Raw genomic sequence first — 21,959 nt, forward strand, 5'->3', positions numbered from 1 at the left:
AACCAATCCTCACCATTTTCATGTGAATAACTTGACATAACTTGATACATCAGGAAAATAAAAATCAGGAAATAGAAAGGTGATGTAAAACCTAAGTGCAAAGGAAAGCACCCATAATAGCAGGAATAGACTTGGTGGGTAAATCCAAGTAGAATGATACCAATAAATCCTCCTGGACTTAGTTCTTCCCTTTGTTGCAGACAATGAAGTAGTCATCCCAGAAAGGACTGTCAGGAGCTCTGAAGACTGCAATGCTAGCTGTTGACTTTCGTGACTTTTTTATAAAACTGTCCAAAAGAAATAAGAAAGAATTGGATGAGAATGAGAACTTTAAGCTCTTTTTAGCCTCTGAGATATTGCACAACATTAAAGCCATGAAGGTTCCGACCACATTTCATCTGGCCCTTCTCTGACAGTGACCAGCAGAAGCTACAGGGAGGAGTACAAGAACTTGTAGTATTTTCCCCATATCACTTGATAAAAACACTTGGGCTGCACCTGCAAATTGTGAGTACAGTGTTTTGGCATTGTTATGAGATAGAGTGGCTGTGATGCTGTGACATTACCAGACTGAGTCCTCTAAACACATTTTCAGTGTAAGGCAATAGGATACTCACTCTGTCAATACAAATGTGGACTGATTCTTGCATCTTATGAAAGGGTTTGTTGTTATTCAAGTCTGGGTGGTTTTTTTTCTCAAAAAGAGTATCATAACAGTATATTTAGATGCACAGAAGGGAAAACCACAAAACTCTAGAGCAGAAATTGATTTATTTATAAGTTATGAAATCTGAAGTTATCCTTAAATACAAATAGTAATAGAAACAAACAGAAAGCTTGTACAAAGGTAACAGAAGAATGATTAAGTGAACAAGGTCATGCTGGAATCATGTGAAGAGAACTTGTGATTTTCTGTGATCATTCACTTACATTTAAAATAAAACTAGGCCCTTTCCCCTATGATTTACAATGCACAGGGAATCTGGAAGTTTTGCCCCAAACTGACAATCCATTGTTTATTGTGAATCCTGTGGGTTTAGTATTACAAATCTATGTCCACATAAAACAGGGTAAAATACTAATTGCTAATATTTTTCATTCAGCTGGCTCTTCCAGCAATGTTTCAGCAACCATGTTTCAGCAACCTGTGTGCCATATGTGAGCATGTCTGAGTTGTGAATATGCTGAATTTCTTTCCAAAGAAGATTTATTCTCTGAGGACTTTGAGCTCAGTATGGGTAAAGAGGTAATCATGAAGATCAGAAGGCTATTCCTTAATTCCAGATTGATTCAGGTGCTTTAATATAATATTGTTAAGTTTCTTCAGCTCTTCTATGTTCTTCTTTTCAGATAGTAGTCTGCTTGATATTTGGTCCAACTCATTTCTAGTTTGAACTTGAAAAGGAGAATGTATCACGTTAAATTGGTAACATGTAAGTCAAGAGCATCATTACCCTCACTTGTATTCCTGTGAGGAATAATGATGACTAAAAATATTAAACAGGAAAACAACTGCAGAACCTAATAATAAGAAGTTATACATCTGGTGGGTTTACCTGCCCACTACATTCTTTTTTTGCTTGATTCTTTTTTTCTTTTTTTTTTAATTTAGTGCAGAGTAATAAAATCATATATGGCTTAGATAATTTTTGCCGTTTTCAGGAGCATAACCATTAGTGTCAACAAGGAAATGTCTTATTTAGGAGCTTCAAGATCCAATTTGTGGCATGTGCATATATTTTATTTTAAAGAAAAGAAAAATTCTTGTGAAATACTGACATTTTTGCCTCCTCTAGCACACCAATATGCACTTTTGCAGCTATTTTTATTTTGGCCTTCTGAAGTTAAAAAAATTACCCATGGGTTTTGAAGCTCAACAGTAGCAATGCTAAATTAATCTATGCATGTGTTTTGCAAACACCTCAGATGACAGAACACACTATATCTATATGTATCTAATAAAACATTGTAACATAAGCTGAAACACCACTGGAAATCAGTTTCAAAAACCCAGGCCTCCAGTAACCTGAGCCCAAGCAAACTGCTTTAATTCTTGTAAGAATTTTTTTCACTTTAGTTTATAATTTTTCCACTAGAGCAACCCAATACTAATTTTTCTATACCAAGGCTCTACTTTTATCAGCTCCATGTTAAATAAATCTGAAATTCAAGTATGAGGTATTTCACTTAGGCTTTTACAATCATGTTACTTAAAACATACTTTATGTTCTTTACTTGTCTGATATTTCTTTGAAGGCCTGTAAGAATATATAGTGAAGGGCTAGGATTTTCTGGCTCAAAAGAAAAATCAGGATTTTCACTATATTTCAGCAAATTCCCTACTGCAGGATATTATGGGTTTCCATTCTTCCAAAATAGTCTTGTAAATTGAAATAATGCACCTCAGATTATATTCAATATCATTAGCTCAAAAAACCCCAAGATAACAAGGTTTCCATTAACCAGCCATGTCTTCAGCTAAGCCTGCCTGATCAGTCCTAAAGACTGAACAGTAATTGTGTTTGTAGATTCAATGCTACATGCAAATCCTGATGAATGTCTAATTCTTTTTCTTATGCTTAAGACTTTCTTAGTTCTAAATCAATTTCCAGTCAGTATTTTGATGACAAAGGGTCAGGTCTTCCTTCAGGTAGCCTGATTTAAGTGTTAGCCTGGATGGAACTCTGATTTCAGTGGAATGACACCAATGCTGAGTTTTATCTGGAAAGGAATGGAAGGCACATTGCCAAAGTATCTCACTGCCATACAATTACCTTTAAATTTTAATTTCATTTCTAGTCAGCATTTTTAGCAACACAGTATAATGCTGCTGAGAGAAATTCTTCACGGGTGTTGAAGCCCACAAATCCTTAGCACTAAGAATAATATTGTGCCTTTTAGCCCTGTGAGAGTGTTGTTTGCCTGTGCTTCTGCCCCCAGGACCACGACCCACTGCCCAGAGCCAGCCGAAGCCTTTGACCATGCAAATACAGGAGTAGCATGTTACAAGGTAGCATGACACATTACAGCAAAGTTCTTTTTCCAATTTGCCCTACATTTTTAAGAACTGCTCTTTGGCTTACTTACATATTAAGAATATTACAAATGAAACAAGCGCCAAACTGATGGTCAAAGTAAGAATAAAGGTGATGAAGAACAAAAACTGGTTTCTTGCATTGCTCCCTGCCATACTTTCTCCAGTACCACCAGTGTTCTCTTCCTCATCTGTTAAGAGATGATAAATCATTTGGTGATGCAGTTTTTTAAAGCTGGTTAGGATAAGCATGACAAAATGCTTCTGGTATCATGAAATTATGAGACTACATCGTGTATTTGGCCAACAGATTTTATTTCCTGTGCTATTTCATGAAAGGGAAAGAAATCAACTTTATGAACTCAATTTGAATTTGCAATTTGAAAATATAAAAAATTATACATCTGTTATAGCTGTTAGAACATGCTCAACAAAAACATTTCTGTGTTGAAATACAGTGTTTTGTGGAAGCTGACCTGTTTTATGGTTCAGAATTTTACAATTGTTTTACATGTACAAAGCTTGCAATTAAGTTTTCATCAGGCAGATTGGTAAGGGATTGATTGCATTTAACCTTTTCAAAAGTGAAGAAAGCAAAATTCATATTGAAAACCAAGGTACCGGTTCATCATACATATTCATCCTCTAGATATGTTTATTTTTCTGTTTAATGAGAAGTATCACTGGGATGATTAATCTCCCAAAGTAAACACCTCAGTTAAGCTCCTAATATTGGATAGAATGAATTTAGATCTTGACTGTTTTATCTTAAAACAAATGTTTTCAATATTCTTCTTCATCTTTAGGATTTGTTAGTTTCATTCCAGTAAAAATAGAGGCACCTATCCTGCCAATTGTCACGAATGAAACAGACTCTCTCACAGAGAATACAGGTGTTGCCCTTTACACACATGAGGAATGAGGGGGAAAAGGAAAAGCACTTGAAATGCTGACCTTGAATCAGCTCAGCAAGCCAGTTCACTGCTTTTTAAAGAATGTGTTGCATATATAGGGAAATTCAGCAGTTTCTCTCATAGAAACAGTTGCAATCACTGTGAGGTGGCAGCAAGCCCCAAAAATAACAAGTCAAGTGAATACCATGAGGAAATTCATGCGAATGTAAAAAATTTACACTTGGGTCAGATTTGTTTAATCTTAAGTTTGTATGCTACTGTAGTAACTTACAAAGATTTGGGTTTGTTTTCTATTTTGGAGGGAGGAGAAAGCTAATGTAATTTCACTTTGGTGTCAGTCTCATGCATACTAAAATTACATGCAAATTACTGTAATTTATCCTTCTGTAATTGCTCTCTTGCCATTCTGAAAGGGAGAGCAATGTGTGCATCTGTGAAAAATGTATTTCTAGGTCATGTTCTTGTTTTAGCTGGTGGAAATCTCTGAGGTCTTTGCAACTGAGACTCTAGTGATAAAGCTGAGGAATGGCTGCATATGCCATCACAGAATTTAATAATAACCTTACCTAGGGTTGAGCAATTACTCAGCTGGTAGATCTCTGGGAATATCTCTGTTTTTATTTATTTTGTGTTTAACACATTCTTGTCCATGAGTAAGCTGAAATAGTTTCATATTTCTCCTTTGAGGCTCTATTCTTATTCCCTTAGCATTCATAACAAATTCACCATATAATAAATGTCTGCACCAATATTGCTTTCTAATCAGAATAATAAGGATAGGCAGGGCCTGCTTCTGCTGCCTGCCAAGCATCCTAAATTATCAATAGTGTTCTCAAAAGTGGTCTGAGCTCACTCTGCCTAATGAATGCTTTTTACTATTTCATCAGGCTGAACATGCCAGGCTGCAGTGCTGTGAGGAATTGGTGAGCACATATTCTTGTCAAACTGCAAGCAGTGGGAACATTTCATCATCTAAAATGTGAAATTACTGCATGGCTCCTACTGAAGGAACCAAACAGCATATGCATTTTAAACAGCTTTTGACATGACTCTGATTTTCTGGCTAGAGAACCAGCATTTTCTTCTGCTAAGTTAGCTGACAGGATGAGATATCTACAGACTCTCCAAGCTTAAAAGCTACATTGAAAGAATAATCCTAGAAGGAACAAAAGGATTTTACAAATTTATGAACAAAATACTTATTAAGCTACCATTTTTTACTGCTGAAATGTAGGGAGGGGCATGTATGTGATTATTCCAGAGAATCACGTTTCCACAGAATCTTGTATATTTACCTGAAAAGTAAATAATACTGTCCAATAAAATTGCAAAAGAAAGCAAAACAGTCACACTGAAATGAGTTTCTTAAAATTAAAATTGATTTATGCCATTGTCTTATTTTCTATGTGTAGAAGTGACAATATCAAGATAATTGTATATGAGGAATTAGTACTTTATGTCTAAAATATTTACATTAAATGCAGAAACCAGCACCACTCTAGTTAGTTGGATTAGGAAAATTAGGGGACTTGGAAACAGAAGTAATGAGAAAACATTTAAGACCCATAATTAAAGCATGATTAAATTATGGCCACATTTCAACATAGTTGTTGATCTATACATTTCTTCACTCAAATTTGCCATTACAATAAAGGAAATAAAAGCAGACTCCAATATTGTTGTGTGGAATGCTGCTAAAGAGGTACAGGTTTTAAGATATTTTCAGGTCACAAAGAACTCAAATTGTAGCTATCACTGGGTGAAAATATTCTTGTTGCTGTGAGAAATCAAAGGCAAAAGCCTTACCAAACCAGTAAAAATGTGGGAGCCATAACTGAAACTGTGAGTAAAGAATGTCCAGAAAGTAAAATGCTTAAAGGTTTCACAGGATACTTCAGGTAACTGGTTTGAATTCTTAGGAGACGTGTCTTAAAGGAATGAACAGAAATTCTCAGGTGCCTCTATTGCCACATATGAATTTTAGTGCTTGGGAAGAGCTATGATGCTATTTGTTTAGTTGGTGTATATTGGGCATTACTAGAGACATTATCCTGCAAGAAATCACCTCATAAATCCCAACTGAAATGGAAGATAAGTTCAGGTTTCAAAGTAAATCCCTAACTAAATGCAAGGATTTTCAAGAACCTAAAGCAGAAACACTCAGCAGGGACAGCTAAATCATTATCTGATCTGCCTAAATCATGCCATTTTCAATTTTTTTCTTATATTTTTCAGTACAGCTTGGCATACCTGTTGGCCTATTAGGCTGTTGACAGCAGTGGCACACAATATGGATTGTATATTTAGAAATCCACAGATCACTTATCATACATACCTAGTGAAAGTTGGGATTCAGCTGGGCAAACATTTAGTTTGTTTAGGTTGTTTAGGGAATCAACTACATAAAGTTTTCCTTCTTCATGAGTATCAGGCAGGTTAAATTCCAAGGAAGGTCTCTCCATTGTCTCTAAAAGAAACAATAATTTAAAAGGTAAATTAACACACAGCTGTGGGAAATAACTTGTAACAGTAGGTATCCTGTTCTAAGGAAATACTGAGCAGCCCAAACGGTCCTTAAAATACAGAGATTTGGACCAGCACACTTACTTGAAGGCATAGCACTTGTTCATTCTTGGAAATCTTCAATGATTAAAACATTTCATTTTTACATTGTGTTTGTGCACATACGTGTGTGTGTGGGGAAAGAAAGAGTCAATTTGACTGGCTCCAGCATTGACTTGAATGGTACATATTTAGTATATTATCCTTTGATTTGATGAATACTTGGTAAGACGTGTTGTGAGATCCTGACCACAGTGAAAATCAAACCTTCACTAACACTTCCAGAAAGGATGTCACTCAGGTTCTCTTCTTTCAGCATCAAGTAATTGGAAGATAAACCAGAAGCAACAAGAGTATGTGTCTGTTTATACACCTTAGAATATCACTGTGAAGCTATTATTTGTGAAAAATGTGGTCACACTTTTCACAAATTTTAAAAGCTTTTTCTTCAGACTAGTACCCATTGCTTTAAAAAAGGCACTAGATTAAGTTTAATTAGTAAAAAGTTTCTCTGCAGAGTCTGGGTGCATGAACTCAGTGAATGATTCTTAACATAAATACAGTTTTGAAACAAGATTATATATAGAAAATAAGCAGTATCTAGGGAGGTAGCTTCTATGTATTGCACATTGTTCCCTGTCTTTTGCTTTTCTTTACACTGCTCTGATTGCAAAATTATCTTCTAGAAACAAATTACACTTCTAGCCATAAGAAGATTTAGACACTCTAAGTAGGCATGTTTGTCTACAATTGTCACTGAAAACTCCCCTTGTAATTATTGAAGAAAAAAATATTCCTCTAGGTAATATCCCTTTTATTCTAAGATATTCCTTTCTCACCTTAGAATCACAGCCTAAATGTGCTTTTATTGCTAGTGAATGTAAGCAGGGAGCCCTGACACATTAGTTTAAATTTGGAGTACAATGCATCTTACCCATTTAGTATTTTATAAAGCCCCCAAGTTCAATTTTATCTGCCAACATAAATCAGCACTTTGTGGGATGCAAACCTCCCTTGATGATGTGTTAAGCACCTAAGGGTGATTTTTGAATCCTAGATGGGTTAACTGTCCTCTTGACATGACATGCTTCTGAGCCTTTTCTTCCTCTCCAAGGAATACAGAACACAGTGTGACCAGATTCCTAATAAAACACTAAAATTAAAAACCTAAAATTTGAACCGTTTGCAGAAAATCCTCACTCCTTCCCTCATCAAACCAAATGCAGAAGATCACTATATTTCCCCCAGATCTGAGCACACTGCAAAGCAGACATTCAATCAACCTCAGTAAGTCTGAAGACTAAGCACTGAAAGCAATCCTGACAACAAGGCTTGTTCTCCTGCTAGTAGAGACTGGCAAGACTATATGGATACTTAAATATTTCTTTTTAACAGCCCATAAGAAAAGATTACAACTTACTTTTTTCTCTGTTCAGAAGCATTGCTTCAAAGTACAAAGAAAATGTAGAAAAGCTGGCATGACAGGGGTTAACCTTACCTAGTCTGTGATTTTTAGGTGTGCAACAGGAACTTCAGGACAGATGGTTGTGCCCACGGTCCTTCCCTTAGAGCAGGACATGGCACTAGGCAGCCCAGTCTGTGAGCCACGTCCCACCAGAGCTGGCTCTGCTCTGCTGTCTCCCCACATGCACATCCTCAGGCAACACAGTCACTGTGGAGCCCTGTGTTTGAACTGCATGCCAAAAGTTACCACTTCATGCACAAAGGCTGTTGGTTATTTTTAGATTCAGAAGAGCAGTTGTTTCTCTGTTTTGATTAACACCTCCCTGCAGCTTCAGGGAGCACTCTTCTTAACTACTTGAGCTGCAATAAATGTGTGTATACCTTTGATTCATTAGTATTATGAATTCTATGTTTCTGCACTTATTATTTATTTGCACATGTAAACACAGTGAAGATTGCCATTATTAATTCAAAATAGTTTATATTACATTTGTTTGATTCTATTGACATGCCAAAGGAGAAAGGATACAAACATGTGTCACTGGACAAAAGTATTGATTATTTTCCCAACAAAGCAATATAAACATTGGGACCTTTGGATTCAGTTTATCTTGTACTTTAAACCAACCTAAAGACTTTTTTCCCCAATGCAACTTTTAAATTTCATCCTAAGTCATTGTGGAAAAAAAAAAAAAAACTTAGAATGAGAACACATTGAGAATTCTTCACAGGAAAAAAAAAAAGTAAATGAAATATAAAAGGTTAAAAAATATGAGAATGAAACATAACTTACAACATAATTACATTCAAGTAATGTGCCAGTATGGAAGAAATCAGCCAGTGAAAATCACATGAAGAAAACTTGTTCTGCAGTTCCTCTCTCTACTTTTAGTCCCATAGGAGCCTGTCAAGTCCTGCAGTACCCATAAAGATAGCTGTGAAACAGACTGCCCCTCTCAGTCTATATTTAGAGTTCATCTTGGCTAAGTATACTCACTTTGTAATATTGATCTGCTAAAACAGAAATCAGCACATACACAGCTCTTTTTTATTATATTGGAATCATGATAATATTCCATCATGAAGAATGAGGGTTGTTACTGATGATCAGTATTTCACTAATCTTTTGGTTAGTGCCAAACCTCTTAGGTTTAGTGCTTGTCTAAAATGCATTTGCTAGGCAGAAGAGTAGTATCTACAACTGTAGCCATGAGTAACCAGTTTGCTATGCAGTAGAGTCATATCTACAGTATTGCAGTCATGAGGGTTTTAAAGTCATAGACTAGAAAAAGCAGGGTTGTTCCCGTTCTCCCATACACTTTATGAATTCAAGTGGGACAGTATTATGTGGTGGACTAATTTGTCTGGCATCCTTAGCTGTTCAAAGATTAAATTCTGATGAACTGGTGGTGAGTAGTGTAATTACTCCTTTGCTGACAGTTCTTTCGATCTTTTTTTTACTTGCTGACATGGCAGAAGGCAGTGTTACAGCACACTGTATTGATAGGCAGCTGACAGGCAGGACTGCAGCTCAAAACCACAAATCCTTTCTGAAGCTATACCACATCTAAAATTCTGAATCCCTTTAAATTGCCCATAAACATATTTCTTTCTCAGGAAACAAGAGAATAAATCACCTGACTCATATTTCCCACCCTAAGCTGACATGTTCTGCTGCTCAGAATTGCTCCCTTTCTGTAGGAGTCTCCTGGAAGTCCTCCATCAAAATAAGGATGTACAAGCCAGAAAAAAAAAAAAAACCAAAAAAACAAAAAAACCAGTGTGATATCCATGCCCAAAAAACTCCTGACACCAAAATAATTTTAAGACAAGGACCCAGGCCTCTCCAGTTGAAAACATCTGCAAACCCAAGGGATGTCTGCAGGGCTGCAGAAGAGCCACCTCTGCAACAGGACTGGAAGCCACACAGGTCACTGCAGCTGGCAGTTACAGTGTACAGGGAAAAGGGCAACCACCTGCTTGGCCCTGCCAGGGGGTGCTGCAGAACACTGGACATGAAGCCTGTGCCTGGCAAAGGACACCAAAGGTGACCAGGCAGAAGGCACAGGAGACACCAACAGGCTCAAGGGAACAGTTTAGCTCCAAGGGAATGGCCTTGGGCCCGGCAAGTACAGGCACACACAGCTTCACCTCATTCAAGGATGTTTTTTCTCCACCTGCATGACACTGATGTGCTCAATCATCATAGATTTCAGTTCAAGGTTTTGCATAGTCCAAATGATCTGTTTTGCAAGCCAAACAAGTTCTTACATAGATTATTTGAGGGGTAAAAAAAAAGAGATTAAATTAGAAAGTACAACTTACTAGTATTCATTGACTTTCTGGAATAGGTTCAGCTGTAATCAGAAACTTGGGAGGGGAAAAAAAAACCAAAACAACTACTCCACCCCAAACCCAACTTTCTCTTAACAGAGCAGGCCAGTTTTCAGGGGGCGGTGCTGTTTTTAATGCCATGTTTACATCATCTGGCGACAAACATTTTTAAGGTGGTTTATTCAAACAAGCACTTTTTTCTTCAGGTTCAGAAGCTCCACTGATGTAGGTTTTAGTGTCTTTACATAACACCCCCTGCCCCAAGTAGCTAAGACAGTTCTCAGCTACTAACACATTTCAGTCCTGTAGAACCAGAAGAGTAGCTGGAATGGGTCTAAAATAAAGGAGAATATGTTTTACAGCACCAAAACTAGAAAGCTTTTGACCATTAGAGAAGCAATGACAAATCAAGATTAGGCAGCTGTGCAGACCACATGCAAGAAGAAGACACCTTTGAAACACAGCAAGGTAGACTTGCACATAGCATCTACTAAAACAGGTAATACCCCAAACACATGTCTGAACCAGAAAATAAACAAACCCATCCCTTTCATATTTTAAGTTTTCATTCATGGAATAATTACTTTTACACAGAGAGCAGGCAGTGATAAACATCTTTATTCCAAAAATTAAATATTCAATTTCAGAACACAAAAATCTTGCTTTTATTTTACATGGAGACAAATATTTGTCATTCACTACTTCACTGTCAGTGGAAGTTCCTGAACTTCATAGTCCCTGTCAGGATAAAATTACACTTACATAGGGATTTCTTGTCTACCATCAGAGAGTTTTAAAAAATTACTAAAATAAACTTCACAGAAACATGGTCATCTTATCCTATTAGCACATTCTTACCAGAACACTTGGTCAATGAATTACTTTACCTTTATATAAAGAATCCAATCTGACACACGGCATTTGACTACAGTTATCCACCCCATTTAATATAGCAGTTACAACATAATCGACCTTTGAGCTAGTGGGGGGCTAATGTATGGTATTATAATGTATCCCTGCACCAAATGTTACATCCATCTATATACAATGTACATGCACCTAAGCAACAATATGCGTTATATTTAGAGACTATGTAACAAACCCGTGCACAACTACAAACTGACTACAGAAGTTAAAAAAATTCATTTAAATGTTACAAATTTATTTGAATTATGAAAATTGAAACCCATTGAAGAGGGAATCTAAAAAAATTCCCCCACATCTGCTCTTTTATCACGACATTTACTTCTAGCCTTTGTCCGAGCCTTGAATGCTGCAGAGTTGTACAAGTGCTACAAAACAAAAAAAAAAGAAAAAATAATTACATATTATCATAAAGCTTATGCCTTTCAGAGATTTTTCATGTTACAAAACAAATGAAAATACCCTTTCATTAATTTGACTTGAACTGGTAGGTCTTCTGAAATTTATGGTATGTTATCTTTCCACCAAAGGCTAATTTGTGTGTGTGTATATAAATATGGACAGACATATTTAATTTATATTTACAGATACTGGCCTGAATAAGAAAGGCTGAACTATGAGTAGTTCTGGAAGCCAGTCTTTAAGATCAAGCAGATACCATGTAGGTTACATTTACTCCCAGATTAAATTTGACAGCACCATTCCCCAGATTATATGCAGGATTAATGCATTCACAATCAACAGAACAAGGCCAACCTCCTAGTGCCCATTTCACATTACAGAGTTTGGGATACCATCTTTATAAAGACTCAGTTTCCTGTAGGTCCCTCCCCAAGAGCTCTCAGAAGAGACCAAGTTTCATATGTGTGGTGCATGAATCTAGTACCCAGCAGCAACCACATCAACCTTCAGCAACCCTTGGAAAAAACACACCAGCAGAGACATGCCCACTGAAAAATCTAAGAGCTCATAGGTGCATACAAAAAAAGCTTGGTTTCACTCAGGACAATATGAGGAACTCTTAGAACTACAGCGCAACAATGACAGCTTCTGAAAGGCAGGTGTAATTAGACATGAAGTAAAGAAAATTCATTAAGATGCAATAACCTACCCTTTCAAAACGGGATATCTTCATTGTTTTAAGAGTTGCAGCATCCAGCATTACTGGTGGACCAAGCTCAAACACATTCCGAAGAAAGTCATTTGACTAAACAAGAAACACACCAAATTATTAGTTTCCCCTCTAATTATCAAGTCTCTAAAGTTGACTACTGTAAAATATCAAGTATTCCAGTAAAAAATACCAAGATTTGTGTCAAATTGCTGCTATCTTTTGCAAGTAAGTCAAGAACACGTCCTCCTTTAACTAGAATAGGGCTAAAGGCGAAAACAGACACCTTGAGAAGATAGACAGCTCCTCATGCCTCCTTTGATATTTTTGACCCAGCAAATGAGACACTGTTCTGTTCTACACAAAATCAGGCAGCTGAACAGACCTGTATGGTTTCACAACACACCAGTTTTAAAATATCTGGCTGTGAAAGTAGTACTTGAGAAAACTGAAAAACCTGCTACATGCCTGAGCTCCCTCAGTCACACAGAAATTGAATTAACACAGGGCTGAAGATTTTAACCCCATGATTATCACAGCAATTTGGGAGCATATATTCCTAAACTACAGCTCCTGCTTCTGTTACACATGTAAAGAGAAGACCAGTAAACAAGCATTTCCCACAACAGAGGAAGATGCATTCTGCCTCCTCTGGAATGCTGTCACCATTGGGTTGTGTTCATTATTTTTTACTAAAACTTTCCCTTTCTTTTACAGGCCTGAACAGGAAGGGTGGAGGTAAGCAGCTTTATAGCAGCCAGACAACTATACCACTCTGCTGAAAGAGAGCAAAGGATTCAGGGAAAACCCCAAAGCTAAAAAGATACTCAAATTTCTTATGGAGAAATCAATTAGTACACTAGCACACCCAGGCTACAACTCAGAAGCAGCTTACCCAGACAGCTGCAGCTCACTGTCATTAATTTTTTAAGTGCTGTCTTTAACACCTTAAATGCAAGGCTCATCACTTCACTAAGTTCGAGTCAGGATTTTGTAATTCAGACTGGATTACATCAAAGAAGCCAGACACAGAGGAACAGTCTGAGCAAATGTCAAAAAGCAACTCACCTGCAAATGGTATTGCATCCCCGACCCCAGAACCTCCTTGAACGTCTCATAAGTTTGTTTTTTAACCCAGCAGTCAATATACATGCGCTCAGGTCCAAACTTCACCATCTCTGTAGGGAAGTCACGCTCCTATGCAAGAATCAAAGGAAACAACACCTGTAACTTCAATTTAAATAGTCTTTTGTACTAGTAATTTTAAACATCTCAATGAACTTTATTTTGACTGATAAATTTGGCACACCAAAACCTTCCAAATAACAAAGTATACATATGCTAAAGATTGTATTTGTTCATAGAGCAGATGCATACTTACAGTCAAATTTCACATAGAACTTGAAGCTGATATTCTTCATGATTACAAAGCTTTTTAAAAAACAGTCAACTTTCATCTTTAAAATTACTTTAAGAACTGGATTTATCTTCAGGAAAACCAGTTCTGAGTGCAGAAGTCACCTTTAAGTCAGACTGTAAGCCTCATTTAGTCTCTACCTTACAGATATTTGGGACAATAGAATGTAATAAGTGCTGATAGGTGACTCAGATCCTTCTACAGGCAGAAGCCCAGAGGTGACTTTGAATTATGCCAAGCCTTCTCCTTGGCTTCCACAGTGTTTAACTATTCCCAGTATCTTTGTTCAAAATTGCTAAAAAAAGCAGTTCTATTCCACATATGTGATCACAAATAAATGAGACAAATTTCACTTAAAGTAGCTTTTTCCTGTTTCTTTCACTGAAAGAGTAATTCTGCTTAAGAATAAAATTGTTTTCAATAAATCATACATTATGTGTTTTAAAGGTCTAAACTGTAACTAAGACAAAAAAAATCACCTCAACAGCCCGCAGAACGTCTCTGAAGACAGATCGCTGCTTTCTTTTATCCACTTTGGCCCGGTGCTTGTTTCCATCAGTAGCCAGAGCTCTTAGTTTCTCTGTTAGAAGGTCCATATCCTCATAAAAGAAATCCTAAGACACCAGAAAAAAAAAAGGTTTTTTTAGATTTTAGTTTATTTTATGGCCTTAACCTTCTTCCCCGCAAATAAGAAAATGGATCTCTTTAAATTTTGGGTGTGTAGATCGCTACAACTTCTTACATTATTTAAAAAGACAGAGCACTTCTGCAGCTCTATTTACAGCATTGAAACCAGCAAGAACAAAGTCACAGTACCCAGTTTACCAAGAAGGGCACTAACAAAGTCTGTTTGGTCAGTCATGTTACCCTTACACCTCCATCAGTGTGCATATACACCTGCCAATCTGTTCCACTCTGCAATTCCAAGGACTCAAACTGCTTAACCGATCTGCTGAACTATTCCTGCCAACAAGCTGAGGGCACTCTAATGTTGTTAACACAAAATCCCTGCTGCTGGAGGCAAACCGTGAGACATCACTGGATTAACAGTATGGAATATTTAGCTGTAAGTTTTGTATGGACTGGGAAATTAGGAAGCTTTTCTTTAATGCTTAACAAAACACTGTAAGTAAACGGTAACAAATAGCTTTGTGTTATTCACTTTATATGTGCTTTACATATATAAGAATTTTCTACCTGCATTTAATTCAGCAGTAGTTCACCTGGACTAGTAAGAATGTATGCAAACTTAGGTAAAAAAAAGTTTGTGTTTTGTGGTTATTTTTTTAATCTGAATGTTTTGTCACACCAACTGACTAGAGTTTACTGCATGCTTTCTGAAAGGAAATGGTCAAAGCCAAATAAATCAGGCATTTTTAATCTGCACTGATTAAGGATTCGGTGAGAACAATCTAATGATTAAAGGGGCATTTCCTCAATGCAACAGCAGAGATTGTAGTGAATAGTCTCATTTGTTAACACATTTTAAGATTTTAATTACTTGCAGTCGGCTTGACCAAATAAAGGATCAAGTTGTTGTTTCCATTTATTTTTTTCCTTTCAAAGTTGACTTCCATAGCCAAGAGATTCAAATCCACACTGCTTGCACTTATCACTGCTTACAGAAGCCTTAACATTGCTTCAGATTATGCTGTGCTAGTGTGTCATGATTCCTGACTTAAATGGAGTTATTCTTCCACTTTAGGCAGCATTCTGGCAAAGCGCAGCAGCCTTGATTGAGTTGGGAGCCCTTCAGGCAAATCTCCCAAACTGTGCCATGCATAAGCACAGGGAGGCTGTTTCCTTCAGTGTTGTCAAGAAAAAAGTCTGACAATTAGGCATATTGAATAATGTAAATGCAACCTTAGCTGTGGACAAGCTAATATTGAGCAGTTTGCACCTAATCCAATTCAAAATCAAACTCCAAGAAATTTCACCAAATGAAGTATTACTGATACCTGTGTGAAATTTGTGCTAATTCTTTAAAAACTGCCCCCTTAAAATGACTGCCTAGTTCTTAACTGACTAAAATAGTCAAATGCTCTGAAATCATCATGCAATACAAGTTATTCTTCTCAGGTTACCTAAGTAAGAATACTGAAAAAACAATACTTAAAGTCACCATGTTTTCTACCTGACAATAGATTTTTGGCTGTGGGAGCAGAATTGTTCAGGCTATGAATTACTCAAACTTGTCTGCATAAGCATCTGATGAGTGATCCCACTAGAGTAAACAACACTATTTCATTCTGGAATCTCTCTAGAGGTATCTTTTTAAATTCTATTTTAAAAGCAGGTGTTGGATTTAGATTTAAATTTTGCACTCAATATTTCTAGTTGCTATTAAGTAGTATTTGATGCATTTTGTTACATGGGTCCTGTTTCGCAACATAGAAGTGTAAAAAAATGATAGCTGTGAATTACTGCTATAACCACTTAGACAGGGGCAGACTCACTAGAAGGAACATAAACCAAGGAATTGTTTGCTACTTGTTGAGATCCAGGGTGGTATGCTACACAGCTTAAGTAATTTGTGTCATCATTGTCCCAGTGAAGGACAGTTTAGCTGCTGACATCTACTTACAGCATCTGTTTCTCGTGCCAGTTCAAACAGAAGTGCTAGTGTTTCTCCAGCAGCTATTCTCATGTTCAGATCATCGCAAGACAGCAGGCTTGGAAGTTTATGCAAGTGCCTAAGGAGTAAGTCATATTCCATTAAGATCTAAATTTTACTGACACTGTTTCATTGCATATAAAGAGACATAACAAATTCTGCTTTCCAAGAAAAATACTCACATTTCAATTTTCTTCTTCACTTCATTCATTGGACAAATGGTCAACAATAGTGTCCATGCTAAGAGAGCACTGACATGAAGCACAGTATTATGGGTACTTGACACACCATTAGTGTCCCTATCCCGCTGATAGGCCTTCATGAAGATGTTTTCCAGGCATTCCATAGTAGAGTACAGTTCCTGGACAAGGGAAAAAATGGAAGTGGTTTAGGACTCACACATTTTCATTTTGTCAGTTTATTACATTTGAAAGGTATCAATCAGACTTACTGTAATGTCATCAGTCACAATGAAACAGCAAATCCCTAGGCAGGTTGCACACTAGACACAAAAGGAAAAAAGTGTCAGTATTTGCCAACAATATTACAGTTTCAAAGTAGGGCCTTTGAAATTTAACATCTGGAGCAACAGAAATTTGAGATCAAAAACCCTAGCAGAGTCTAGAAGTCCCAAATCCTTAATTCAGCTGCTTTGTAATATTTAGCTCCCAATCTCATCTACCCTCAGGATATTTTCCAGCATTTGCTACTCACAACCCTCCACTTCTCATGTATTATTTTAAAATAGCTTAAAAAGCCCTTGAAAAAGCTCCACATGGCATTTTTTCACCCAATGATTTTAAATCTCATGAGAAATTTCAAGCAGAAATGATGCTGATAATTATATATTTATTCATAGCTGTGGGACATATTTTCTCCTTCTGACCACTATTTCAATTAAACAGCATGAAAATTCTACCCTTGAAAAGCCTTTCCTGGAACTGCCCAACTTCTCCTGCAGATCTGTTCCCTATGCCCCATATTCTAGTCCAATTTCTCTTACAAAGAGTAAGGAAAAAGACCATTTGAAAGTGGTATTGGCACCAATCATGCACAACTCAAAACTACATTTGAAAAGGACAAGCTTTAATAGTTTTTATTTGTAGAAATAACTGCTATTGAACTAATATTACCCGCTTTTTGCGGCTGACAGTACTGCTGTGCCACAGCTTGACTAGAATAGGAAGAGCCAGCCACATAGTGATAAAGGAAAGCTGGAGAATATTAGTTGAATCTCTGAAGTTTAAGCAAAAGTAAAACCCTTGGCAAGCACTTTGGACAATCTTCCCTCACTATTTCGAGCATACTGCTGATGTATAGATGAGATGACCAGGCAAAAATATCTTAAAAATATCTTTGGTAGAATGGCTTTATTGTTTATGTACTCTGCAGATGTGCTACATTTGATTTTACCATAAATAAATGTAAACGCTTAAGTAACATCCTTGTGTTATTTAAGAATAAAATTAAATTTCAAGAATAAAATAAACACCAGAACAATCTATCACTCAGTGGGAAAGTGGAAAAATATTTTCTAGGATCCCAGCATCAGTCCCCAGCACTGCAGTAAGGAAGCTGCAATATAGTGAGTTCGGACACTTGACAAAACAGTACATGTAAGAGCTAAAGAAAAGACTTATGTTCAACCTAGAGGTGGACCTTTTTAAGCCAGTGAAAACTGCTAGACATCACTGAGGGCATATGTCAACACTGAGTACACACCAGTGTGGTAACCTTTAGTCCTGGATTACACAAGAGTGAGCTGGTCAGAAGCAGCCCTCTGTCCCTGCCTGGCAAATAAACATTTCATACTTACAGCCTGTCTGGCTTGGATACTGGCTGTTCCATCACAGACAATCTTCTTCAGAACTGGACCAAGGGTCTTAAAAATCTCCTCACTTTCAATTCCTGACCCCATCTGCACACACAGAAGACACGCCAGTCCAGCAGCTGCACACTGTTCATCACTCTTACCTAGGGATTAACACAGTGATGAGCAATCACCTTTTGCCCTGCTTTCCTCCTTTAATCTTTTAAAGATAACAGTCTGAAAGCACGTAAGTGGAAATTCAGAAACCAATAGACAGAAGAGAATTTCAGTTAATTTTCTAGGACAGTTAAAATGTCCTAGGACACCTACATTTAAAAAGTAATGCTACCTAAATTATTAAGGGAACATTAACAATCTTAATTTCTTTTAAACAATGTGTTATTTCATAGAGATTATTGTTTTCTAATACCATGCATGTTAATTACCTTTCTTTATGCAGCGCTCAATGCTATCAGTTAGAGTCATTCTCCTTTCCATGATAAACTCATATAGTATTTTAGAAGAAAATGCACTTTTCAGACTTTCAAGGGCTGCTTGTCTTGTCTTTGCACTGTTAGAAAAGAGAAAGAAGACCTCCTGAAACCAGCACATATCAGCTAAACCTCTGCCTTTGCTTTACGGTGATTTATATTTCCCTACATCCAGTAATAAGAGTAATCCACAGCAGTACCATGAAGAAATGAAATGCCTCCTTATTCAAGGACAGCAAAATTTTGTTTGGAGATAGAGTTCACAGCAGTATTGCTGGCCAGAAAGAAAGTCACTCTATTTCAATACATTAGAAAAGGAAAGTCTAACCCATCCTAAAAAAAAAAAAAAAAACAGTAGAAGGAAAAAGGTTTTTTTAGATCCAGAAGTCCTCCCCAGAGTAAAAATCTCAGTAAGCATAGAAAGATTTGATGTGGATTTTCCTTATTACATCAAGCAAGAAAACAACACATGAATTTGTTTCTTCAAAGCAGACTTTACCTCTTGTCCAATGTAAGATCAATAAATCCCTTCAACTTGTATTCTAAGTCTTCTTGAGTGGCTTCTTCATCAACTTCAGGCCCTAATCCAGAAGAAGTAATTTAGTCCTTTTAATACACATTTCATCAGCAGACACAGTCATTCCAACATAATGCTTTTAACATTAATAAGAAAGCAGCTTAATATTGACAACAGCTACAGAACTGTTCAGTATCGCAGCAGTGTGCGTAATGGTGTTAAATCTACTACATAGGACTGTGCCCTAAAATATTTTTATGGAAACTGGCCTATTGATACATTTCTGCTGTTTCTAGATCTGCTTCTTACACATGTCAAGAATGAGGGAGTGAATCAGGTCTTAGATAAATTTTTTCCATCTGATGACCACCAGCCAATCCTGTCAACAACACATTTTCATCCAGTCCACTCCATCAACCCTGGAGTACAGTGAGGTGCCCACAGCTGATGCAGTGAGTCAGAGCAGCCTGTCCTATATAGCATCAATTCAGACACCTCTGCAACAGGGGCTCAGTTAAGAGCAGCCTGTATCTAAAGATGGCTCCCTGCTTATCCCCCTGTATCAAGCTTTCAGATCCCCTTCTCTGAAGAAAATGACATTAGAGTAGCCCAGCTTGCAGAGGTGGTAAAGGAGACAGAGGACAAATCTAGCTCAAAACAGGCATATGTGACTCTTCCCATCTTCAACTCTTCTGCTGTTCTCACTGCTTCAACTACCTGTTATGAAAATCCATGTCTTACAATTCACCTCAAAATTCTTATTGTCTCTATAGCAGCACTCTATATCTTACTATGTCTATATCTATATTCTATTCTAATAGAATAGAGCCTGACAGTTTCACAAGGCTCATGAAACCTGGAATATATTCTTACCAAACAAAAACAACAGCCACTGGATTACCTATCACAGTGTTATATAATGTCATTATTTCATTATTGCTACTTAAAGTCTACTATCTAAAACTACTAGATCAGCTCAGGTTTTATGTTTTTAAAAGATGAATAGATATAAATAAAGAATTTACCATCCTCAGTGAAGCTAGCAGGATCACTGAAGCCACTGCAGTGGCTCATGGTTTCAATTGAAGCATCTTCATCACTAAAAGGCTGCACGTTTCTGGGCTGACCACCTTAAATAAAGATGAATACAATAGTTTGGTCATTTCTCATACAGAAAAGGAAGATCTGAGCACCAGAAATAGAACTGAACCCTCCTAGAAGTTTTCCCTCTCAGGACAGAGAAGGCCTTGATGCAGCAGCTTTCAGACTTTTTGATTAAAATAGTATTTTTAGCAGTGTTCTTTTAATATCCAACAGCTCCCAAAACATCATTTACAGAACTCTGAATTGTGCTAATTATTTTTTTTTCTAAATTATTTAGAAGGCTGCACACAGGGCTTACCAGCTTCAAGGAGGTTCCCTGACTACCAAGACCCCAAAAACTATTTTTATCCAGGCAGAATCAACTTTCAGTTGGATTAGTGTCCAAGTGCTTTCCAATGAAGTTAGTCACACTCCGGAAGTTTCACTACTTTTAGCTGTATCCATTTTCATCATTAAGAACAAACTTGGAGGCTCATAGCTCTCACATGGCCACCGTCTTGCTGCTGATGTCAAACAGGAACTCAACAGAAGTAGCAAGAACAACAGTAAGCCCTTCACAAACTAAAATAAGACCAGTTGCAGAAACACCCAATAAATTGCTCATTTCCTGAAAAATTTGGATTAGGAACCGATGCTGCACACAGCCATGCTAGCCTGAAGCTCAATTTCTCACCAACCCACAAAACCTCCGTTCTGCCCCAAGCAACAGCACCACAGACACGCACATTCTGCATTTGTATGAAGACCGCTTATTTTAAAACACCCTACTTTGGGCTAACAAGAAGGATTTTTTCTTGAAAGCCACAGCAGCCTTTCGGCGGTGCCGCCGCCGCCCCAGGGCGCTCCCGCCGCCGCCGGCGGCGCCAGCGCGGCCGCGCCCGCCGGGCCCGCTCCCCGGCGCATGCGCGCAGCGGCGTGAGGTGGCGGTTTCGGGGCCGGCCGCTGTCACCCGCCCGGCCCGCGCGGCCGGCGGGAGCCCCGCGCCCGCCCGCCCGTCCTGCGGCTCACCCGCCGGCCGCGGGGAGGCGGCGCGCCGCCGGGCAGGGCGCCCTCCCGCGCCGACGGGAAGCGCATTCGACGCTCCAGCCACTACCCGCCGGCCCGGCCGCACTCACCGGCTCCGCGCTGGTGGGTGCTCCCCCGCTTCTTAGGCTTGGGCATGGTCGCAGCGGCGCTCAGCTCGGCTCCCGCGGCCCCTCTCCGGGTCTCGGTCTCCCTGCTCCCCCCCGCCCGGGAATCAGCGACAATCAGCCGATAGAAGAGCAGGAGCGCTTTTTACTCCAACGCCTCTGCGAGGCTGACTTCTCGGGCCGGGGCAGCGGGGGTGATTGGCGAGAGAAGGCGGATGGCGAACCGGCGGCAAAGGCAGAAATCCCCGTGGAGGCCCGTGAGCGGAGTCGATGCATCTTTCTCCTCTCAGACACCCGGGGCTAAAGGCGCGGAGGGGGCGCCGGAGCCGCTTTTATAGCCCCAGCGGACTGCGGGGGCGGAGCCCCGCGCCGCTGCAGCCAATGGCCGGGCGTTGCGACGTTGGGCCGCTGACTCAGCGAGGCGAGCTCGTGACGCGCAGCGCCGCTGCCCAGTGGCGGGGCTGTGACGTCAGCGGCGGCCGGCGCGGCGCGGTGCAGGCCGGGAGCGGCGGGCCGTGCCGCCCGCGCGGGGC

General features: G+C 38.7%; 2 protein-coding genes across 6 annotated transcripts; both read right to left on the reverse strand.

Annotated features, from left to right (window-relative positions):
- Window positions 1-754: 754 nt before the first annotated feature.
- On the reverse strand, window positions 755-13,540 carry LSMEM1 (leucine rich single-pass membrane protein 1). 5 transcript variants are annotated; one of them, XM_085569809.1, is made up of 5 exons: window positions 13,412-13,455; window positions 12,344-12,439; window positions 6,284-6,415; window positions 3,088-3,225; window positions 755-1,395 (listed from the first exon to the last, which is right to left on the reverse strand). In XM_085569809.1, exons 3-5 carry the CDS (start codon window positions 6,408-6,410, stop codon window positions 1,268-1,270), a joined length of 393 nt encoding a protein of 130 aa, XP_085425935.1. In that variant the 5' UTR covers window positions 6,411-6,415; window positions 12,344-12,439; window positions 13,412-13,455; the 3' UTR covers window positions 755-1,267. The 5 variants fall into 5 exon arrangements, with proteins under 5 accessions (XP_085425935.1, XP_085425936.1, XP_085425937.1 ...); XM_085569810.1 differs by lacking the exon at window positions 12,344-12,439 and having other exon boundaries at window positions 13,412-13,540; XM_085569811.1 differs by lacking the exons at window positions 12,344-12,439; window positions 13,412-13,455 and adding an exon at window positions 10,126-10,752.
- On the reverse strand, window positions 10,906-21,734 carry IFRD1 (interferon related developmental regulator 1). Its single transcript, XM_021545252.4, has 12 exons — window positions 21,412-21,734; window positions 20,218-20,322; window positions 19,175-19,256; window positions 18,631-18,755; window positions 18,191-18,348; window positions 16,826-16,876; window positions 16,557-16,735; window positions 16,345-16,453; window positions 14,240-14,374; window positions 13,412-13,540; window positions 12,344-12,439; window positions 10,906-11,600 (listed from the first exon to the last, which is right to left on the reverse strand). The coding sequence occupies exons 1-12, from the start codon at window positions 21,455-21,457 to the stop codon at window positions 11,511-11,513; spliced, it is 1,305 nt and encodes a 434-aa protein (XP_021400927.3). The 5' UTR covers window positions 21,458-21,734; the 3' UTR covers window positions 10,906-11,510.
- Window positions 21,735-21,959: the final 225 nt, after the last annotated feature.

The sequence above is a fragment of the Lonchura striata genome, chromosome 1A (genome assembly GCF_050655825.1).
Source record: "Lonchura striata isolate lonStrDom1 chromosome 1A, ASM5065582v1, whole genome shotgun sequence".
Classification (NCBI taxonomy): domain Eukaryota; kingdom Metazoa; phylum Chordata; class Aves; order Passeriformes; family Estrildidae; genus Lonchura; species Lonchura striata.

What these genes read in the sequence shown, in the direction of transcription:
- IFRD1 (XM_021545252.4), bottom strand. Translation starts at nt 21,457, where the DNA reads ATGCCCAAGCCTAAGAAGCGGGGGAGCACCCACCAGCGCGGAGCCG. An exon ending in GTATCCAAGCCAGACAGGCT is followed by an intron (nt 16,877 to 18,190) that starts GTAAGTATGAAA and finishes TTTTGTGTCTAG; the next exon opens with TGTGCAACCTGCCTAGGGAT. An exon ending in TTGTGACTGATGACATTACA is followed by an intron (nt 16,736 to 16,825) that starts GTAAGTCTGATT and finishes TCCCTTGTCCAG; the next exon opens with GAACTGTACTCTACTATGGA.
- LSMEM1 (XM_085569810.1), bottom strand. Translation starts at nt 6,410, where the DNA reads ATGGAGAGACCTTCCTTGGAATTTAACCTGCCTGATACTCATGAAGAA. An exon ending in TGAATCCCAACTTTCACTAG is followed by an intron (nt 3,226 to 6,283) that starts GTATGTATGATA and finishes ATCTCTTAACAG; the next exon opens with ATGAGGAAGAGAACACTGGT. An exon ending in ATTTGTAATATTCTTAATAT is followed by an intron (nt 1,396 to 3,087) that starts GTAAGTAAGCCA and finishes CTCCTTTTCAAG; the next exon opens with TTCAAACTAGAAATGAGTTG.